The sequence below is a fragment of the Diuraphis noxia genome, unplaced genomic scaffold (genome assembly GCF_037042655.1).
Source record: "Diuraphis noxia isolate RWA-SAM2 unplaced genomic scaffold, SU_Dnox_SAM2 contig0005, whole genome shotgun sequence".
Taxonomy (NCBI): Eukaryota; Metazoa; Arthropoda; class Insecta; order Hemiptera; family Aphididae; genus Diuraphis; species Diuraphis noxia.
In genome coordinates this window covers 17454411-17478170 of record NW_028301715.1, presented here as the reverse complement: position 1 = coordinate 17478170, position 23760 = coordinate 17454411, and the positions used below count along the sequence as shown (strand labels likewise).

Genomic DNA, 23760 nt, shown 5'->3' with positions numbered 1-23760 from the left:
AATAAATGATACTATTTTCGCGACGATCATAGTTATGTTAATTGAAAACGTTGCTTATATATTTATACTTTATGACCCATTGTCACCGATTAATACCGGTTATGGATATTGATTCAGTATGGGCTTGTTATTCGTTTCATTACCACGCATTAAATTTTTAAAGAAATTAAAAGTTTATAGTTTGGTTGGTGTTGTTAAGTGATTTTTTTTTAAACCTAGTCGGACTTGGTCAGGATTATTTCACGGGAGAAGAAATATGATGATAGTTATATTAAATATGGATTCACTGAAATTGAAATAAATTGAGAAATAAGATCTCTTTTTGGGATATGCACTGTTGTGCTTAGTATAATGATGATTTAAAACCATCAAAGTTACAGTAGAATTTGCATACAGTTCATCCTACTCTCAAAGACGAGCTATGCTAGGATGTCGTTCAGGTCTTGCGACATTAGTAAAAGAAAAAATCTTTTAACTTTAACTATTCACACGTCATTCATCGGCAAGCGTTAGCTACAAAAACATTACCAGAAGAATTATCTCATGTTATGAGATTAGCAATAAAGTTAGTGAATTTTGTGAAAAGTAAAACACTTAACACATGTATTTTCAAAAAACATTTTTGTTGAATTGGACTCCGGATACGACACAATATTATTTTTTCATACAGAGGGTCGCTGGCTTTTAATAGGAAATATGCTGAAAATGGTTGTATGAACTAAAAGAAGAAATGATAATATTTTTAAACGAGATGTATTCAGAGTTGCTTGAAAAAATTTGTGATTTGAAATTTGAATTACAACTTGCTTATTTAGTAGATATTTTCGATCACTTAAATAACCTTAACTTGACACTTCAGGGTTTGGAACACAAAACCTTGGAATATAGAGCAAATATTTTTATATTTGAAGATGAAATTTGTATGCAAAATTAATCTATGTATGAATAAAATTGAGACTTATAATTATTCAGCGATTCAGACTATCCAAACTCTTATCAAAGACGATCAATACGCTGATATTAGAATTTAAACAAAACTTAATAAAAAAAAAAAAAACATATGGAAAATAGACCCATAATACACAACTGCAAAACGACTATCTGACTGCAAAAATATGTTTGATTCTGGTATGAACCTTGAGTAATTTTGGTGCAGAAGTGCAACATTGCATATTAAACTCCGAGAAATCATCTTACATTATTTACTAGTATTTTTAACTACAAACTTGTGTGAGCAAAGATTTTCTAGTCTCCATGTAATAAAAATAAACAGAGGAATCACTTGGACGTAAATTACGACATGCATTTAGCTATGAGCAAGTATTATAGTTATAGTATATTAATAGTTATAATAAATAATAATAATAGTAAAGTAATAAAATAATAAAAATAAAAATTGTTTATATTCGTTTAAATGAGAATTTTGAATTTGTCATTTGAGCATTCCAGAAGAGAAGAATGTAAAAATATGACAATAATTATAAAATATACTTACTATTTGGTTCTGTAAAAAAAATATATATTATTAAACAATGGTCATTAACATTATAATTATATATAATTTTGAAATTATCTAAAAATTATATCTAATCTGATAAACATTTTTTTTTTCATACGTGATATCTAATAAATGCAATAACTAATAATAATAACAATAAAACATTTGAACTTTGTTGACAATTAATTTTTATTGCAAAAGAAATACTTTTGATTCTGACAATAAACTTGAAAAAAATTGAATACAAGATCCCAAATAAACTGATATTATGTCTGTTGAATAATATAATAAAATCGATTTCGGTAATTGATGTAATTTCAAAACAAATGACCATAGATATATGAGATTTTTACCGAATGTTTATATAAGCATTCTCTATATTTTGTAAAAGTATCAAAATATTTTGATTTGTTTTAAGCTGATAACTGACATTTTAATTTATCAACTTTTTTAGGTTTTTTCAATCAATGGTAATACTTAGTCAGATTGTTTTTTTTTTTTAAGCATTTTAATTTTAATTTTGACAACATACGTTACAAAAAGTTTATTTTATAATTCCCAATAGACTAACTATACAAATTTGATAAAGAAATATATCCTTCACGTAAATCTTTCAGGTAACGTTAAAAATATTTTATTAAAAAGAACAATGAAATGACAAACAGAAACAAATAATATTTCTTACCGTCTTTTTGAAAATAAAAATGATAATATTAAAATCAATAATTTGTTTAAAATTAATAAACCAAAGGATTAAGAAGGAAAAACTATTGAGAAATGATATTAATGAACGAATTGTTATGATAGACTTATTTCAAAGTTAATTATCATCAATTTTTAATCATCATTGTAGATTATAATATATATTAAACGTTTTAGATTTTTAGAGGAGCGAGGGAAGTGTTGATTTTATAATGATGTGTGTTTTTATTTATTTTTGAGTCTGTCATTACGTTTTTGGGCAGGAATAGTGCTTCGATTTTTAACTTCAGTAAATAGTTCGATCAGAAATTGAATGTTGTTGGTACTTTGGGGGTTAAAAGTAAAAAATTCTAACGTTAAATAATAAATGTATTACAAAGATGAATGAAATTAAAAATTGAAACAAAAAGTATTTCTTAACGTCTTTTTGAAAATAAAAATGACAATAATAATATTAATAATTTGTTTTAAGCTGTTACATACATAGATATTGATAAAAGTTTTTCTTTTTAAATCTAAGATTGGAAAATTTAATACCAGGCTCCTAACATTTTTTTACAATAGCAATTGAAAATTAAAAGAAATACTTTGTCAGATTGGTTTTTATTATAAGCTTTTAAATTTTAGTTTTGACAACATACCTTACAAAAAGTTTATTTTATAATTCCCAATAGACCAAAAAAACAAATTTGAGAAAGAAATATATCCTTCACGTAAATTTATTAGGTAACGTTAAAAATATTTTATTAAAAAAAAAAAATGAAATGACAAACAGAAACAAATAATATTTCTTACCGTCTTTTTGAAAATAAAAATAATAATAATAAAATTAGTAAACCAAAGGATTACGAAGGAAAAACTATTGATAAATGATATAAATGAGCAAATTGTTATGATAGACTTATTTCAAAGTTAATTATCATCAATTCTTAATCATCATTGCGGGTTATAATATTATATATTAAACGTTTTAGATTTTGAGCGGAGCGAGGAAGGTGTTGATTTTATAATGATGTGTGTTTTGGTTTTTTTTTTTTTTTGTGTCTGTCATTTCGTTTTGGGACAGTAAAAGTGCTTCGATTTTTTAGTTCAGTTAATCGTTCGATCAGAAAGTGAATCTTGTTGGTAATTTTGGGGGGTTAAAAGTAAAAAATTGTCAATATTTTTCTAAATAATTGGAATAATAAAGCTAAAAATTAAGGTATAAACGGGAATTTTTACACACAATCAATTTTCGACAAAATCGATTTTGGTTTTTGATGTAACGTTAACAAATGACCATAGATACTTGAAATTTGCACCGAATGTTTATATAAGTATATTCTATTCTCCATACAATCATTATTAGTTTTTTTTACAACGATTTTGTTCTGTTTAATTTTGAATTTGTCATTTGAGCATTCCAGAAGATAAGAATGTAGAAATATGACAATAATAATAAAATATACTTACGTTCTGGGTCTGTAAAAAATATATATATATTAATAAACAATGGTTATTATAATATTATAATTATATTTGATTTTGAAATTATCTAAAAATTGTATCTAAAGTGATTATTCGATCAAAAGATTAAGAAGAAATAAACTATTGACAAATGATAATAATGAGCAAATTGATATGATAGACTTATTTCAAAGTTAATTATCATCAATTCTTAATCATCATTGCGGGTTATAATATATATTAAACGTTTTAGATTTTGAGCGGAGCGAGGAAGGTGTTGATTTTATAATGATGTGTGTTTTTATTTATTTTTGAGTCTGTCATTACGTTTATGGGCAGGAATAGTGCTTCGATTTTTAACTTCAGTAAATAGTTCGATCAGAAAGTGAATGTTGTTGGTACTTTGGGGGTTAAAAGTAAAAACTTCTAACGTTAAATAATAAATGTATTATCAAGGTGAATGAAATTACAAATTGAAACAAAAAGTATTTCTTAACGTCTTTTTGAAAATAAAAATGACAATAATAATATTAATAATTTGTTTTAAACAGTTAACTGACATTTTAATTTTTTTTAGTTTTTTTTTCTATAAATATTGATACAAATTTATTTGTTGGGTATTAAAGATTAAAAAATTCAATGCAAGGACTCTACCACATTTTGACATTAGTAGTTGGAAAATATTGAAAATACATAGGCATGATATTTTTTATACGCATTTAAGTTCAAATTTTGATCAAATACTTAAAAATTACGGCAAAGTTTAAAATTATCATACATGGATATTCATAAAAGTTTTACTTTTTAAATCTAAGATTGGAAAATTTAATACCAGGCTCCTAACATTTTTTTACAATAGCAATTGATAATTAAAAGTAATATTTAGTCAGCTTGTTTTTTTTTTTTTTAAGCATTATAATTTTAATTTTGACAACATACGTTATAAAAAGATTATTTTATAATTCCTAATAGACTAACTAAACAAATTTGATAAAGAAATATATCCTTCACGTAAATTTATCAGGTAACGTTAAAAATATTTTATTAAAAAGAACAATGAAATGACATTAGAAAAAAATAATATTTCTTACCGTCTTTTTGAAAATAAAAATAATAATAATGAAATTAATAATTTGTTTAAAATTAATAAACTAAAGGATTAAGAAGGAAAAACTATTGAGTAATGATATTAATGAACGAATTGTTATGATAGACTTATTTCAAAGTTAATTATCATCAATTTTTAATCATCATTGTAGATTATAATATATATTAAACATTTTAGATTTTGAGATAAGCGAGGAAAGTTTTGATTTCATAATGATGTGTGTTTTTGTTTTTTTTTTTTTTTGTGTCTGTCATTTCGTTTTGGGGCAGGAAAAGTTCTTCGATTTTTAACTTCAGTAAATCGTTCGATCAGAAAGTGAATCTTGTTGGTACTTTGGGGGGTTAAAAGTAAAAATTGTCAATATTTTTCTAAATAATTGGAATAATAAAGCTAAAAATTTAGGTATAAACGGTAATTTTTACACACTATCAATTTTCGACAAAATCGATTTTGGTTTTTGATGTAACGTTAACAAATGACCATAGATACTTGAAATTTGCACCGAATGTTTATATAAGTATATTCTATTCTCCATACAATCATTATTAGTTTTTTTTACAACGATTTTGTTCTGTTTAATTTTGAATTTGTCATTTGAGCATTCCAGAAGATAAGAATGTAGAAATATGACAATAATTATAAAATATACTTACGTTCTGGGTCTGTAAAAAATATATATATATTAATAAACAATGGTTATTATAATATTATAATTATATTTGATTTTGAAATTATCTAAAAATTGTATCTAAAGTGATTATTCGATCAAAAGATTAAGAAGAAATAAACTATTGACAAATGATAATAATGAGCAAATTGATATGATAGACTTATTTCAAAGTTAATTATCATCAATTCTTAATCATCATTGCGGGTTATAATATATATTAAACGTTTTAGATTTTGAGCGGAGCGAGGAAGGTGTTGATTTTATAATGATGTGTGTTTTTATTTATTTTTGAGTCTGTCATTACGTTTTTGGGCAGGAATAGTGCTTCGATTTTTAACTTCAGTAAATAGTTCGATCAGAAAGTGAATGTTGTTGGTACTTTGGGGGTTAAAAGTAAAAACTTCTAACGTTAAATAATAAATGTATTATCAAGGTGAATGAAATTACAAATTGAAACAAAAAGTATTTCTTAACGTCTTTTTGAAAATAAAAATGACAATAATAATATTAATAATTTGTTTTAAGCTGTTACATACATAGATATTCATAAAAGTTTTTCTTTTTAAATCTAAGATTGGAAAATTTAATACCAGGCTCCTAACATTTTTTTACAATAGCAATTAAAAATTAAAAGAAATACTTTGTCAGATTGGTTTTTTTTATAAGCTTTTAAATTTTAGTTTTGACAACATACCATACAAAAAGTTTATTTTATAATTCCCAATAGACCAAAAAAACATATTTGAGAAAGAAATATATCCTTCACGTAAATTTATTAGGTAACGTTAAAAATATTTTATTAAAAAAAAAAATGAAATGACAAACAGAAACAAATAATATTTCTTACCGTCTTTTTGAAAATAAAAATAATAATAATAAAATTAATAAACCAAAGGATTACGAAGGAAAAACTATTGATAAATGATATTAATGAGCAAATTGATATGATAGACTTATTTCAAAGTTAATTATCATCAATTCTTAATCATCATTGGGGGTTATAATATATATTAAACGTTTTAGATTTTGAGCGGAGCGAGGAAGGTGTTGATTTTATAATGATGTGTGTTTTTATTTATTTTTGAGTCTGTCATTACGTTTTTGGGCAGGAATAGTGCTTCGATTTTTAACTTCAGTAAATAGTTCGATCAGAAAGTGAATGTTGGTACTTTGGGGGTTAAAAGTAAAAAATTCTAACGTTAAATAATAAATGTATTATCAAGGTGAATGAAATTACAAATTGAAACAAAAAGTATTTCTTAACGTCTTTTTGAAAATAAAAATGACAATAATAATATTAATAATTTGTTTTAAACAGTTAACTGACATTTTAATTTTTTTTAGTTTTTTTTTCTATAAATATTGATACAAATTTATTTGTTGGGTATTAAAGATTAAAAAATTCAATGCAAGGACTCTACCACATTTTGACATTAGTAGTTGGAAAATATTGAAAATACATAGGCATGATATTTTTTATACGCATTTAAGTTCAAATTTTGATCAAATACTTAAAAATTACGGCAAAGTTTAAAATTATCATACATGGATATTCATAAAAGTTTTACTTTTTAAATCTAAGATTGGAAAATTTAATACCAGGCTCCTAACATTTTTTTACAATAGCAATTGATAATTAAAAGTAATATTTAGTCAGCTTGTTTTTTTTTTTTTTAAGCATTATAATTTTAATTTTGACAACATACGTTATAAAAAGATTATTTTATAATTCCTAATAGACTAACTAAACAAATTTGATAAAGAAATATATCCTTCACGTAAATTTATCAGGTAACGTTAAAAATATTTTATTAAAAAGAACAATGAAATGACATTAGAAAAAAATAATATTTCTTACCGTCTTTTTGAAAATAAAAATAATAATAATGAAATTAATAATTTGTTTAAAATTAATAAACTAAAGGATTAAGAAGGAAAAACTATTGAGTAATGATATTAATGAACGAATTGTTATGATAGACTTATTTCAAAGTTAATTATCATCAATTTTTAATCATCATTGTAGATTATAATATATATTAAACATTTTAGATTTTGAGATAAGCGAGGAAAGTTTTGATTTCATAATGATGTGTGTTTTTGTTTTTTTTTTTTTTTGTGTCTGTCATTTCGTTTTGGGGCAGGAAAAGTTCTTCGATTTTTAACTTCAGTAAATCGTTCGATCAGAAAGTGAATCTTGTTGGTACTTTGGGGGGTTAAAAGTAAAAAATTGTCAATATTTTTCTAAATAATTGGAATAATAAAGCTAAAAATTTAGGTATAAACGGTAATTTTTACACACTATCAATTTTCGACAAAATCGATTTTGGTTTTTGATGTAACGTTAACAAATGACCATAGATACTTGAAATTTGCACCGAATGTTTATATAAGTATATTCTATTCTCCATACAATCATTATTAGTTTTTTTTACAACGATTTTGTTCTGTTTAATTTTGAATTTGTCATTTGAGCATTCCAGAAGATAAGAATGTAGAAATATGACAATAATTATAAAATATACTTACGTTCTGGGTCTGTAAAAAATATATATATATTAATAAACAATGGTTATTATAATATTATAATTATATTTGATTTTGAAATTATCTAAAAATTGTATCTAAAGTGATTATTCGATCAAAAGATTAAGAAGAAATAAACTATTGACAAATGATAATAATGAGCAAATTGATATGATAGACTTATTTCAAAGTTAATTATCATCAATTCTTAATCATCATTGCGGGTTATAATATATATTAAACGTTTTAGATTTTGAGCGGAGCGAGGAAGGTGTTGATTTTATAATGATGTGTGTTTTTATTTATTTTTGAGTCTGTCATTACGTTTTTGGGCAGGAATAGTGCTTCGATTTTTAACTTCAGTAAATAGTTCGATCAGAAAGTGAATGTTGTTGGTACTTTGGGGGTTAAAAGTAAAAACTTCTAACGTTAAATAATAAATGTATTATCAAGGTGAATGAAATTACAAATTGAAACAAAAAGTATTTCTTAACGTCTTTTTGAAAATAAAAATGACAATAATAATATTAATAATTTGTTTTAAACAGTTAACTGACATTTTAATTTTTTTTAGTTTTTTTTTCTATAAATATTGATACAAATTTATTTGTTGGGTATTAAAGATTAAAAAATTCAATGCAAGGACTCTACCACATTTTGACATTAGTAGTTGGAAAATATTGAAAATACATAGGCATGATATTTTTTATACGCATTTAAGTTCAAATTTTGATCAAATACTTAAAAATTACGGCAAAGTTTAAAATTATCATACATGGATATTCATAAAAGTTTTACTTTTTAAATCTAAGATTGGAAAATTTAATACCAGGCTCCTAACATTTTTTTACAATAGCAATTGATAATTAAAAGTAATATTTAGTCAGCTTGTTTTTTTTTTTTTTAAGCATTATAATTTTAATTTTGACAACATACGTTATAAAAAGATTATTTTATAATTCCTAATAGACTAACTAAACAAATTTGATAAAGAAATATATCCTTCACGTAAATTTATCAGGTAACGTTAAAAATATTTTATTAAAAAGAACAATGAAATGACATTAGAAAAAAATAATATTTCTTACCGTCTTTTTGAAAATAAAAATAATAATAATGAAATTAATAATTTGTTTAAAATTAATAAACTAAAGGATTAAGAAGGAAAAACTATTGAGTAATGATATTAATGAACGAATTGTTATGATAGACTTATTTCAAAGTTAATTATCATCAATTTTTAATCATCATTGTAGATTATAATATATATTAAACATTTTAGATTTTGAGATAAGCGAGGAAAGTTTTGATTTCATAATGATGTGTGTTTTTGTTTTTTTTTTTTTTTGTGTCTGTCATTTCGTTTTGGGGCAGGAAAAGTTCTTCGATTTTTAACTTCAGTAAATCGTTCGATCAGAAAGTGAATCTTGTTGGTACTTTGGGGGGTTAAAAGTAAAAATTGTCAATATTTTTCTAAATAATTGGAATAATAAAGCTAAAAATTTAGGTATAAACGGTAATTTTTACACACTATCAATTTTCGACAAAATCGATTTTGGTTTTTGATGTAACGTTAACAAATGACCATAGATACTTGAAATTTGCACCGAATGTTTATATAAGTATATTCTATTCTCCATACAATCATTATTAGTTTTTGTTATAACGATTTTGTTCTGTTTAATTTTGAATTTGTCAATTGAGCATTCCAGAAGATAAGAATGTAGAAATATGACAATAATTATAAAATATACTTACGTTCTGGTTCTGTAAAAAAATATATATTAATAAACAATGGTTATTATAATATTATAATTATATTTGATTTTGAAATTATCTAAAAATTGTATCTAAAGTGATTATTCGATCAAAAGATTAAGAAGGAAAAACTATTGAGAAATGATATTAATGAATGAATTGTTATGATAGACTTATTTCAAAGTTAATTATCATCAATTTTTAATCATCATTGTAGATTATAATATATATTAAACGTATTAGATTTTGAGCGGAGCGAGGAAGGTGTTGATTTTATAATGATGTGTGTTTTTATTTATTTTTGAGTCTGTCATTACGTTTTTGGGCAGGAATAGTGCTTCGATTTTTAACTTCAGTAAATAGTTCGATCAGAAACTGAATGTTGTTGGTACTTTGGGGGTTAAAAGTAAAAAATTCTAACGTTAAATAATAAATGTATTATAAAGATGAATGAAATTACAAATTGAAACAAAAAGTATTTCTTAACGTCTTTTTAAAAATAAAAATGACAATAATAATATTAATAATTTGTTTTAAGCTGTTACATACATAGATATTCATAAAAGTTTTTCTTTTTAAATCTAAGATTGGAAAATTTAATACCAGGCTCCTAACATTTTTTTACAATAGCAATTGAAAATTAAAAGAAATACTTTGTCAGATTGGTTTTTTTTATAAGCTTTTAAATTTTAGTTTTGACAACATACCATACAAAAAGTTTATTTTATAATTCCCAATAGACCAAAAAAACATATTTGAGAAAGAAATATATCCTTCACGTAAATTTATTAGGTAACGTTAAAAATATTTTATTAAAAAAAAAAATGAAATGACAAACAGAAACAAATAATATTTCTTACCGTCTTTTTGAAAATAAAAATAATAATAATAAAATTAATAAACCAAAGGATTACGAAGGAAAAACTATTGATAAATGATATTAATGAGCAAATTGATATGATAGACTTATTTCAAAGTTAATTATCATCAATTCTTAATCATCATTGGGGGTTATAATATATATTAAACGTTTTAGATTTTGAGCGGAGCGAGGAAGGTGTTGATTTTATAATGATGTGTGTTTTTATTTATTTTTGAGTCTGTCATTACGTTTTTGGGCAGGAATAGTGCTTCGATTTTTAACTTCAGTAAATCGTTCGATCAGAAAGTGAATCTTGTTAGTACTTTGGGGGGTTAAAAGTAAAAATTGTCAATATTTTTCTAAATAATTGGAATAATAAAGCTAAAAATTTAGGTATAAACGGTAATTTTTACACACTATCAATTTTCGACAAAATCGATTTTGGTTTTTGATGTAACGTTAACAAATGACCATAGATACTTGAAATTTGCACCGAATGTTTATATAAGTATATTCTATTCTCCATACAATCATTATTAGTTTTTGTTATAACGATTTTGTTCTGTTTAATTTTGAATTTGTCAATTGAGCATTCCAGAAGATAAGAATGTAGAAATATGACAATAATTATAAAATATACTTACGTTCTGGTTCTGTAAAAAAATATATATTAATAAACAATGGTTATTATAATATTATAATTATATTTGATTTTGAAATTATCTAAAAATTGTATCTAAAGTGATTATTCGATCAAAAGATTAAGAAGAAATAAACTATTGTCAAATGATAATAATGAGCAAATTGTTATGATAGACTTATTTCAAAGTTAATTATCATCAATTTTTAATTATCATTGCGGGTTATATTATAATAATATATATTAAACATTTTAGATTTTGAGCGGAGCGAGGGAAGTGTTGATTTTATAATGTGTAGAGGGCATAAAATAAGGTGTCAGGATTAAATACCAAACAGTAATATCGATTTAATAGCACAATATTTATTATTTAATGAACACTTAAGAAAACAATGTTAATAAGACGATTAATGAACAATTCAATAAAACAATAAGTATGAATAATAATCGCGACGGAGCGGCGGACACAATGTTGTCGCGTTGCGTCTGTCCGTAGAACTAACTGAGTAATAAAAATAATGATAATGATAATGATAATGCAGGCTGGCTCTTGCTGGAATATTACTACAAATGATGTGTGTTTTTATTTATTTTGAGTCTGTCATTACGTTTTTGGGCAGGAATAGTGCTTCGATTTTTAACTTCAGTAAATAGTTCGATCAGAAAGTGAATGTTGTTGGTACTTTGGGGGTTAAAAGTAAAAAATTCTAACGTTAAATAATAAATGTATTATCAAGATGAATGAAATGACAAACAGATACAAAATGTATTTCTTACCGTCTTCTTGAAAATAAAAATAATAATAATAAAATTAATAAGCTGTTATAAGCTGTTAACTGACTTTTTAATTTTTCAACATTTAAATTTTTTTTTTCTATAAATATCGATAAAGATTTATACAGTGTATATTATTCTGATTAATTTTAAATTTGTCATTTGAGCATTCCAGAAGATTAGAATGTAGAAATATGACAACAATTATAAAATATACTTACTATTTGGTTCTGTAAAAAAATATATATTATTAAACAATGGTCATGAATAATATTATAATTATATATAATTTTAAAATTATCTAAATTATCTATATTTTAGTTTTTTTTGCTATAAATATCGATAAAAATATATACAGTGTATAATATTATTCTGATCAAATTGAGTTAGTCATTTAAGCATTCCAGAATTTAAGAATGCTCATACCTTTTTAATATATCATTTAATCATTTAACCAATTTCAATATTTATAAATTATATTACAAACTACGTATTAGAATGGATCACACAGAAATAATAATAATAAAAAAATAAAAACCAGGAATCTGAAAAACTCTATAAACAGTTCAAGTAATTGCAGAATATATTGAAAATTGATACATTAGGCGAATTATAACTATTACAAATTATATATATATATATTTTTTTTTTTACAGAATTAAATATTTTTTTTTACAGAATGTAATTTCGTTATGCATTTATGACATGAAGAAAATAAGAAATTGGGAATGACCGTCGTCATTTATTGTTTTGTTTGTTGAGAAGGTATAAAATTTTAGTGAACTCTTAATTAATGAATTTTAAAAATTATTTTGGGTCCTTAATTAGTTAACAGTTTATTAATGTAGTGTTTGGGTTAATCATGAACCTAAATGAATTACAATTACTGTATATCAGTGTTTCCAAACCGGTGGTCCGTGGGGTAGTCATAGATGGTCCGCGGTACCATCAATTTTTTCTTCGATTTCTATTACAAATTATATAATTATTTTTTTTTTTTATTGTGAAAAACATCACAATTTTTTGAGGAACCGTATTATTATACGCCGTATACGGTTATAACATTTTACCGTAATATAAGATTATCTTATCGTTGTTGCTGCTGATTAGTGTCATTAGATCATGACGACCAATTAGTATATTCAATTTTTAAGTGTGTCGACTGTAGGTATCAGAGCAATTAATGATACTCATATTTCGACGATCATAGTTATGTTAATTACAAACGTTGCTTATATATTTATACTTTATGTCACCGATTAATATTGGCTATGGATATTAGCATATACTATTCATACTACAATCCTATTTACACCATTCAACCATCTTGGACATAGTTGTCTGAAGGATTTGCACAGTATATGGGTAGCCAGGAAAGTTAACATAGGATGTATTGGTAAAATGAGTTTCAGAAATAAGTACTATATCTATTCTTTTTTCCTGGAGAGTGATAAGTAGTTCGTTTCTATGGTTTTTAAGTCCATTAGCATTACATAGAAGGATTAGGAGGGAGTTAGAGATGTATGAATTATTTATCATTTTGGGATTCAATAAGTTTAGTGATGACAGTGTTCAGAAGGGTTATTAAGGGGTTAACTATTGATAATATTGGTGCTTTGTCTGACAGAATGCCCAATTTCTTCAATTGCTGCTGAGATTTCAGAAATGGGAGTCAATGGATGGAGATTTCTTAACACTACTCTGAAAGCTTTATCATATTTTAATTGGTAAGTATGATACTCTATTTTAAAAATTAGTAGGTATTACAGTTTATATTATTAATATTTACTTTTTCCGGTGAAGGGCTGTGTAGAATGCGTGAAGAGGAAACTGAAAGTTATCTTTGGGTACGATTTCACTTCTGTTGTTGTAGGACTGAGACAATTGTTTCGAGATAAACAGTAATCATATCGTTGTACGAAAAAGCGAAAAAAAAAACGTGACCGCACTCGACGGCTGTTCGCAGATTATCATACTATCCTAGTTCTTATCAGTATCTCAGAAAATTAAATGATAAGTTTCACAGAAAACAACTTAGGTTGTTCTTGTATTGTGTAATATAAAATATATTTATAATACGTACCATTACGGACTGAAAATAATAATTTTAAATTAATTTACAACTCTTTAAGTATATTAATTTTTCATAAATATTTAATATGCATATTTGCTATTCATAACCATAAAAATTCTAGATTTTAAGAAAAATAGTCATTCAAATATCTATAATGTGTATTATAATTTTAATAACTAATTTATCATATTATATTATAACGATACAGTGAAATCAATTACGTAAAATAAAACTACCTTTCTAAATTATAATCAATATGATGTCTTGACACGAACAATAGTAATTTTGGACTATAGTTCGAGAATCCAAGATATAAAATTAATATTCTCTTGGAGTAGTTTAATGTGCTTAGTTGTTAAACTGAATTAAATATTTTTTTTTTTTACAGAATGTTATTTAATTATGCATTTATGCATCACAGTAATAAATGATACAAATATCGTGACGTGCATAGTTATGTTAAATGCAAACATTGCATATATAAACTTTATGTCATTGATAAATATGGGTTATGGATATTATCATATACTATTCATACTATAATCCTATTTACACCATTCAAAATAGGTAATGTCTTTACAGATTCAAAGTTAATAACAATGATACCTATAATATTTGTAATATGCTTCTATAATACCTAACTGACAATGTCACAAAAACGCAATGGTTACAGCTAATATAATAAGCTCATCATATCGTGTTAATATATCATTTAATAATTTAAACAATTCAATTTTAATATTTATAAATTACATTATAACTACGTATTATAATGGATCACACAGAAATAATAATAATAAAAAAAAAAAACAGGAATCTGAATAACTCTATAAACAGTTCAAGTAATTGCAGAATATATTCAAAATGTCAATGAAATTGATACGTTAGGCTAATTATTAAGATTTTTCATCGATCTTTTATCTTGAGCTCAAGTTGTACGTATCACAGATTTTATTCTATAACATATTGTTGCATTAAAAGAGAATAAAATATGAAAAAATATGTTTACCATTTTTCTAAATCTTTGAATACCCACCAAAATAATCATGTCTTACTGATTTTAATATGAATTTACTGAAATTAATCATGTCATATCTCAAGTACTTTGAATAATTGTTAAAAGTATTTTTTAATTTTATCATCAATTAAACTAACTATGTGTAATTTTTTAATGACAATTTGCCCTAAATGTGAAAAATAGAATTATTTTTAGTGTTTCCAAACAGATTATCGTACTATAATAGTTCTTATCAGAATTTCACATTTTAAATGATACGTATCACAGAAAACAACTTAGGTTGTTCTTGTAGTATGTAACAAAAAATATATTGATAATACGTACCACCAAGGACTGAAAACAACAATGTTTAATTAACTCACAACTCTTTAAGGTATATCCATTTTTCATAAATAGATAATATGCATATTTGCTATTCATAATTATAACAATTCTAGATTTTAAGAAAAATAGTCATTCAAATTGCTATAATGTGTATTCAAATTTTAATAACTAATTTATCATATTATATATTACGGTACAGTGAAATCAATTACGTAAAATAAAACTACCTTTCTAAATTAATCAATATGATATCTTGACACGTACAATAATAATTATGGACTAGTTCGGGAATTTAGATATAAAGTTAATATTCTCTTGAAGTAGTTTAATGGGCTTAATTGTTAAACAGAATTAAATATTTTTTTTTTACAGAATGTAATTTTGTTATGCATTTATGACATGAAGAAAATAAGAAATTGGGAATGACCGTCGTCATTTATTTTTTTGCTTATCGATAAGGTATACAATTTAAGTGAACTTTAAATTTATGATTTTTAAAAATTAGTTTGCAGGGTCCTTAATTAGTCAGCAATTGATTAATGTAGTGTTTGGTTTAATCATGAACCTAAATGAATTACAATTACTGTATATCAGTGTTTCCAAACCGGTGGTCCGTGGGGTAGTCATAGATGGTCCGCGGTACCATCGATTTTTTCTTCGATTTCTATTACAAATTATATAATTATTTTTTTTTTTATAGTGAAAAACATCACAATTTTTTGAGGAACCGTATAATATTATACGCCGTATACGGTTATAACATTTTACCGTAATATAAGATTATCTTATCGTTGTTGCTGCTGATTAGTGTCATTAGATCATGACGACCAATTAGTATATTCAATTTTTAAGTGTGTCGACTGTAGGTATCAGAGCAATTAATGATACTAATATTTCGACGATCATAGTTATGTTAATTACAAACGTTGCTTATATATTTATACTTTATGTCACCGATTAATATTGGCTATGGATATTAGCATATACTATTCATACTACAATCCTATTTACACCATTCAACCATCTTGGACATAGTTGTCTGAAGGATTTGCACAGTATATGGGTAGCCAGGAAAGTTAACATAGGATGTATTGGTAAAATGAGTTTCAGAAATAAGTACTATATCTATTCTTTTTTCCTGGAGAGTGATAAGTAGTTCGTTTCTATGGTTTTTAAGTCCATTAGCATTACATAGAAGGATTAGGAGGGAGTTAGAGATGTATGAATTATTTATCATTTTGGGATTCAATAAGTTTAGTGATGACAGTGTTCAGAAGGGTTATTAAGGGGTTAACTATTGATTTAAGTTCATCCAAGAATTTGGTAGCATGAAATCAACATTGATTGAAGAATTATCAGTATTATTTTGAGTGGTGTCATTACCTTTTACATTAGCGTATGATCGAGTACTAGGTTTATTAGTGGTGTGAGAGGTTGCTTGATTGGCTGGCTGGTAGTTGGACTGGTAAACTGGAGGATGTTGAGGCTGTTGTGGATGCTGTAGACGGGCATGCTTGGAGCTCACGGAATGGCGACGTCGTTGTTGGAGTTCTTTATAGACAGAGCAGCCTTTATAGTTTGCTGGATGGTTGGCATTGCACAGTGCGCAGGTGGCAGGAGTTTTGCCTGACTTGGAACAGCCCGGGGAGAGATGATGTCTGTCACACTTAACGCAACGTGGATTTTAGCTGCAATAGCTTTTAGTATGACCATATGATTGGAAATTTAAACACTGAGTAATCTGACGTTGTTTGTGTGGCTCTTCGACTTTTATTTTTGTGTAGAGTATGTATGTGACATCAAATATATCACTATTTTTCTCATCAATCTCAAGGTCTACAAAGAACAGTGGTAATGGGATTTTGGTTTGATTATGAATAATATTGGTGACTTGTCTGACAGAATGACCAATTTCTTCAATTGCTGTTGAGATTTCAGAAACGGGAGTCAATGGATTTAGATTTCATAACACTACTCTGAAAGCTTTATCAGATTTTAATTGGTATGTATGATTACTCTGCATCATTGTCTTTCAGAAAGTGGATTATTTTATGATAGTTATCAGGGGTGTCAAGCTGGAGTTTAAGATGCGAAGACGTTGACTTAAAGCTGAAGCTGTCTGGGCCAGTTATAACAGCTAGTTCGTTGGATAGTTCGAAAAAATTTTTTACGCCTTTAACTAATATCGGTGGCGACAGATTTACTTTCTTTTGTGTTTGTGTGGTAGAGTTCACAGACCCCTGACCTTGTGTGTCAACTTCAACTGGATTGTTATCGTAAGATTTTGTTGATTAGGTCTCATTATCTGCCAGGACAGAGTAGCGATTTGGAGAGACAAAGAATCTTGATTTCTTGGTAACAGTAGTAGCGGATGAGTTAGCGGTGTTAGAGGGGGTCGTCGGTGAAGAAGGTAGAGAACGTTTATTAGTTGTTGATTGCGACTGTGGGTTGTTATCTGTGTTTATATTACTCGTATTAACGACTTTGCTCATAATTATAGGCGGCACGGTGCATGCAACTGAAGGTTTGTTATTAGTAGGCATAGTTATCTGAGTCCAAAGGTCAACGTAAGTGACGTTGCCTTGGTTAAGACACGACAATCTATAATTTAGTAGTTGGTTAAATACAGTATTTTAGAATTAGTAGGTATTACAGTTTATATTATTAATATTCACTTTTCCCGGTTGCTAGCGCCTAAATAAAATTTTTTTTATATATATTTACAATAACTATTATATAGCTTCCGGTGCTCACACCACTTCAGCCAGCCACTTAGCCACCTTATTATACGGCCTATATTTGTCACCGGCTGACACACACTCACACACACATACATTCACGTGCGCCGTCTGTAATTTCTGTCAATTTCTGTTATGTGTTTTTAATTATTATATTTATATGTCATCCCTCTCTTATCGTCGCCGTGAAGTCACCTGCCGACGCACTATCAGCCGCCGCTTAATTACCAGTCTATATTATTATATTATATTTTATTCACGTCGGTACGATTGTGTTAGTTGCAATAAAACCTCCGGGCAGGTCAGTTTCATAGTATCAACGCAGAAATGCAGCAATTGTTGTAATTTATTATATCATATACGTGTGTGATCGCCGTTTTATATTATACTATAATCGTGAGGGCGCGAATCGCCACACTTTTTATATTTTTGGTTATATACTTATATGTTATAGGCGCTAATCGCCTATAGATATTATTATATATTATTAATTGTCTGTATACTTCGCTTACGCGAATCGTCCCGTTCGGTTCACGTATTTATTATATTGTGCAGGCGCTAAGCGCCATCTAATTATTATATTGTGAGGGCGTGAATTGCCACATTTAATTATATTCTTCACAGGCGCGAATCGCCACTTTTTATTATCTTGTTTACTGTATCGATATAATGTGTGCCGTGTATTGTTATATATTATCATTATAGCTAGGTAGCAGCTGGCCAGCAGAGCACCGACAATTATGTAAGTTATTTTATATTATTATTTTATTTTAAGGATTATATTGGTATTATTACTATTATTATTATCAGCTGTGTGCCTGTGCCAAACTATATTTTACCTGTTGGGCTATAAAGGAGCCGTAGCTATTATCTTTTATATATTTTATTGTTGGGCCAAAAGGGCCGAAATTGTGTATTATTAGGTATCTGTTGGGCCAGAAGGGCCGTAATTTGATTATTATTATATTTTATTCTCCATTACCAAAAACCGTGTTACCTTTTATTTTTATTTTAAGTATACACACCCACCACACACTAGCATTCTCTGGTCTTGCTCGGCGACCCCGTCCACTTCCTTTGAGTTGCTACACACATATACACACATACACACGGTCGGTCGGTGTGTGAGTGCGCCGCGCGAAGTATTTGGTGACCGGGCGTCACGGCCTATTATTGTGTCATTCCCGGCCTAGCTAGAATGCGTGAAGAGGAAACTGAAAGTTATCTTTGGGTACGATTTCACATCTGTTGTTGTAGGACTTAGACAATTGTTTCGAGATAAACAGTAATCATATCGTTGTACGAAAAAGCGAAAAAAAAAAGTGACCGCACTCGACGGCTGTCCGCAGATTATCATACTATCCTAGTTCTTATCAGTATCTCAGAAAATTAAATGATACGTTTCACAGAAAACGTTCTTGTAGTGTGTAATATAAAATATATTTATAATACGTACCATTACGGACTGAAAATAATAATTTTTAATTAACTAACAACTCTTTAAGTATATTAATTTTTCATAAATATTTAATATGCATATTTGCTATTCATAACCATAAAAATTCTAGATTTTAAGAAAAATAGTCATTCAAATATCTATAATGTGTATTCTAATTTTAATAACTAATTTATCATATTATATTATAACGATACAGTGAAATCAATTACGTAAAATAAAACTACCTTTCTAAATTAATCAATATGATATCTTGACACGTACAATAGTAATTTTGGACTAGTTCGAGAATCCAAGATATAAAATTAATATTCTCTTGGAGTAGTTTAATGTGCTTAGTTGTTAAACTGAATTAAATATTTTTTTTTTTTACAGAATGTTATTTAATTATGCATTCATGACATGAAGAAAATAAGAAATTGAGAATGTCCGTCGTCATTATTGTTTTGTTTGTTGAGAAGGTATAAAATTTAAGTGAACTCTTAATTAATGAATTTTAAAAATTAGTTTGGGCGCTTCATTAGTCAACAGTTAGTGTTTGGGTTAATCATGAACCTAAATGAATTACAATTACTGTATATCAGTGTTTCCAAACCGGTGGTCCGTGGGGTAGTCATAGATGGCCTATTTTTATTGTTATGTAAAAAAAAAGGGGGAAAAAAGAAATACAACGCCAAATGTTCTTACGAGAGAGGACTGTATTTTATTTTACACGACGAAAAAAAAGTATGTTTTTGATTGTACAAAAAAAAAGAACTTAACCTGTCCTAATTCTCATATATGATAACACAGCATTTGTTTGTGAACATGGTAACGATATAGTAATAATAATGATGATAACAATTAACATTTGACAAAACACCGCCCGCCTTGAGCGATAGTCTCAAAAATAAGAATACCAAAAAATGCTTTATAAGGAAAAATTGAAAAATAAAAATAACAAATTCATAGTTATATACAAAAACGATAATTATATTAATAATGAGCTTTGGAGATTCTCATTCAGTCTCTTGCGGTAGTGGTAGCCTTATGAGCTTTGTAATAGGTCTGGTATAGGAAGAGTTTTGAGTCTTGACTGCAACGACACGCACCAAATGATCGCGTGCACTTGGTTGTACTGCTGTGATTCTTGCTAAAGGCCAGAGGTTGGTTGGTGTATTCTCATCTTTGATGACGACAAGATCCCCAACATGAAATTGCACGTTAGGTGTTCTCCATTTCGAGCGTTGCTGCAGCGTTAGCAGATAGTCCGACGACCACAACTTGCAGAAACGCTGTTGCTGTTGTTGTAGAAGATTCCATCTTGTCAGCTTGTTGGATGGAGTGGTGGAGTAATCTTTGCTTGGTAGAGTGATTAGAGGCCGTCCAATCAAAAAATGTCCAGGTGTTAATACGTTGCAGTCGTGGCAGTCAACAGATAGTGCACTCAGGGGTCTAGAGTTCATGATGGCTTCGATTTGTGTGAACAATGTGGACCATTCTTCTTGGGTGTACACTTGAGTACCAGTAATTCGCTTCAAAATAGATTTACATGACTTTATGTTGGCCTCCCATAATCCTCCGAAGTGAGGGGTGTCTGGGGGGATAAATGGCCAGTTGATACTGTGAGGCAAGCAAAAAGAATTTATTTGAGCAGTGAACTCTGGACGATTCAAGAACTTATGCATTTCACGCAGTGTATTCTGTGCATTAGGTGCTCATAATTGTTGATGGATAACCACGTCGTGAAACAAAACGTCGCAGAGCCGCAATGAAAGCAGGGGTGGTCAGATCACTTACCAGTTCCAAATGTACAGCCTTTGTCGTGAGGCACACAAATAGAGCCAGATAGTTCTTGTATGTAGTTCTGGTGCGTCCCGCTGGTAGGCGAGTGATGAACGGACCGGTATAGTCAATCCCACAACGCGTAAATGGTGGTGATATACTGACACGAGATGATGGAAGATCCGCCTTAAGTTGCTGACTCTGAATCGATCGAAAACGATGACAGCTAACGCACTGGTGTATGATCCGCTTGATAGTGTATCTAGCATGTATTATCCAATAAGTTTGGCGAAAGATAGACATAGTAACATTTAGGCTGGAGTGTAAGTTTTGAATGTGTGTTTGGCATATGATCAACTCGGTGAGATGAAGAGTCTTGGGTAAAATCATCGGATGCTTTTGCTCATAAGAAAGAGCAGAGTGGTCTAATCGACAGCCGACTCTTATCACTAAGCGGGCTGGACTTCTTAATGGGGACCATTCGGCGTAGATAGTCATATTCAGCAGGATATTCAACGCGTTGGACATGTTTTATCCAAAAACAAAGTGCGTGTTTACGTTCAGCAACACCGACGTGTGGGCTCCCTTTCTTCTGAATAAATTTAGGTATACGGCAGTTTCTGATAAAACGGAACACATAAGATGTCACCCTTAAAGATCGTTCTAGATTAGAATGATGCAGCAGCAGATCACTTACTAATAGAGTAGGTAATGCCACTTGTGTAGTCTCGTCTCGTTCTTCAGGTATGGATGCAAGAGTTGGTAATGTTGAATGAGGCCAACTAGTTTCATCAATCACAGGTCCTTGCCACCACATATCACAGGTTATCAGTTCATGCCACATTCGCTGGGTTGTCTCCAGAGGCTACATGTCGCCAGGTGGCTGTTGGTGTCATTTGTTGAATTTGGGTCACCCTGTTGGCCACAAACGTAGTCCAGCGATAAGATTCTCCCGCAATCCAGTGAAGGGCTACCATCGAATCACTCCACAAATGTATACGTTCAACCTTGATATTTGGTGATGGAACAAGAGCTTGTATGAGTTGAGTCAAAAGCACAGCACTGCACAATTCCAACCATGGAATGGAAACCTTCTTCAGTGGTGCTACTCTAGCCTTAGACACCAGTAGGGTTGATTTTAGAATATCTGACTTGGCGAAAACATAGACAGCGGCACCATAAGCTTTTTCAGAGCTGTCACAAAAGCCATGTATTTCATATGCGATGATTGGATCCCTCGATGTGTTGATGTAGTGCAATATATCTAAAGATGCTAAATGCTCATACAGTGGACGATGTGAGTGCCAAGCCGCAGCAAGTGCCTTTGAGACCTGGTCGTCCCAGCTAACCTGTTCCTTCCACAGTTGTTGCAACAGCAGCTTAGCTACGATGATCAAGGGCGAGAGCCAATCGCAAGGGTCATAAATGTGTCAATATCTGATAATATCTGTTGTTTAGTGACAGATCCACTTATTTCCATAGTATGAACTTGTATAGAAAATGAGTCTTTAGTGGCATTCAACGAAACACCCAATAATTTGATGGCTGTGTCTGATTGATCATGTAGTGGGAGCTGTGTGACGCGATGTTCCAACGGTACATTTTCTAGAATGGCTGGACAGTTACTTGCCCATTTCCGTAGCTTGAACCCACCACGTTCCAGCAAACCACTCAGCTCACGCTGTAGACATAATAATTCATTAGTTAAATCTAGAGTGCCTTGATAGAGAGAGTGTGGCCATACGGAGTATTGCTCTGATTGGACGAAATATTTTACCGCCATTAGTTGGCTACTTTTATTTTTGATAAGATGCTTTTACATACACAATCATAAGTTTTTTAAATTAAAAACAATTTACTATATGTATTTAATTGTTATTATTTGTTAAATCGTTTGAGTATAATAATTTTCGAAGTTTGCTTTAATTTTTGTAAGTATAATTTTCAGTATACCTGTATGTTAAACATAAATTATCAACTACAGGTAATCAACCTATCTGATACCGTGTAATATGTAGGTATTTATAAAATAAAATAATAATATATATAATAAAATTATTTAGTGTATTAAATAAAATAATATACACTTTATAATATGCACTATAGTTTAATTACAATTCGAAAAATGCCTGGGTGTGCAGCCGTTGGATGCACAAATTCAAATAAAAAAGGATTTCTAATGAAACATTTTCCTAAAGATGCTGCCAGAAGGAAAATGTGGCTGGTAAAAATGAAGAGGGATAATTGGGTACCAACAAATTACTCATGGTTGTGTGAAGTAAGTAGACTACCTAGGTATATTTAAATAACTAATTATAGTTAATTTTAAAAAGTTTAATATAGGTAGTTATACCTATGTATTTATTATTCAATGTGTATTTACCAGAATATATTTTGTGCAT

General features: G+C 28.3%; 2 protein-coding genes across 2 annotated transcripts; both read right to left on the bottom strand.

The window, feature by feature from the left end:
* Positions 1-20592: 20592 nt before the first annotated feature.
* On the bottom strand, positions 20593-21261 carry LOC107171244 (uncharacterized). The gene has a single exon (XM_015521471.1). It carries the CDS (start codon positions 21259-21261, stop codon positions 20593-20595), a length of 669 nt encoding a protein of 222 aa, XP_015376957.1.
* Positions 21262-22191: 930 nt separating this feature from the next.
* On the bottom strand, positions 22192-23141 carry LOC149054992 (uncharacterized). Its single transcript, XM_089229479.1, has 2 exons — positions 22829-23141; positions 22192-22742 (listed from the first exon to the last, which is right to left on the bottom strand). Exons 1-2 carry the CDS (start codon positions 23139-23141, stop codon positions 22192-22194), a joined length of 864 nt encoding a protein of 287 aa, XP_089085605.1.
* Positions 23142-23760: the final 619 nt, after the last annotated feature.

Bases quoted from the DNA above. Each gene is read 5' to 3' on its own strand.
- LOC107171244 (XM_015521471.1), bottom strand. From the start codon at position 21,261: ATGCATAAGTTCTTGAATCGTCCAGAGTTCACTGCTCAAATAAATTCT.
- LOC149054992 (XM_089229479.1), bottom strand. From the start codon at position 23,141: ATGGCGGTAAAATATTTCGTCCAATCAGAGCAATACTCCGTATGGCCA. The intron at 22,743-22,828 runs GTGGATCTGTCA...TGATCATCGTAG, and splicing joins AGTTCATACTATGGAAATAA to CTAAGCTGCTGTTGCAACAA.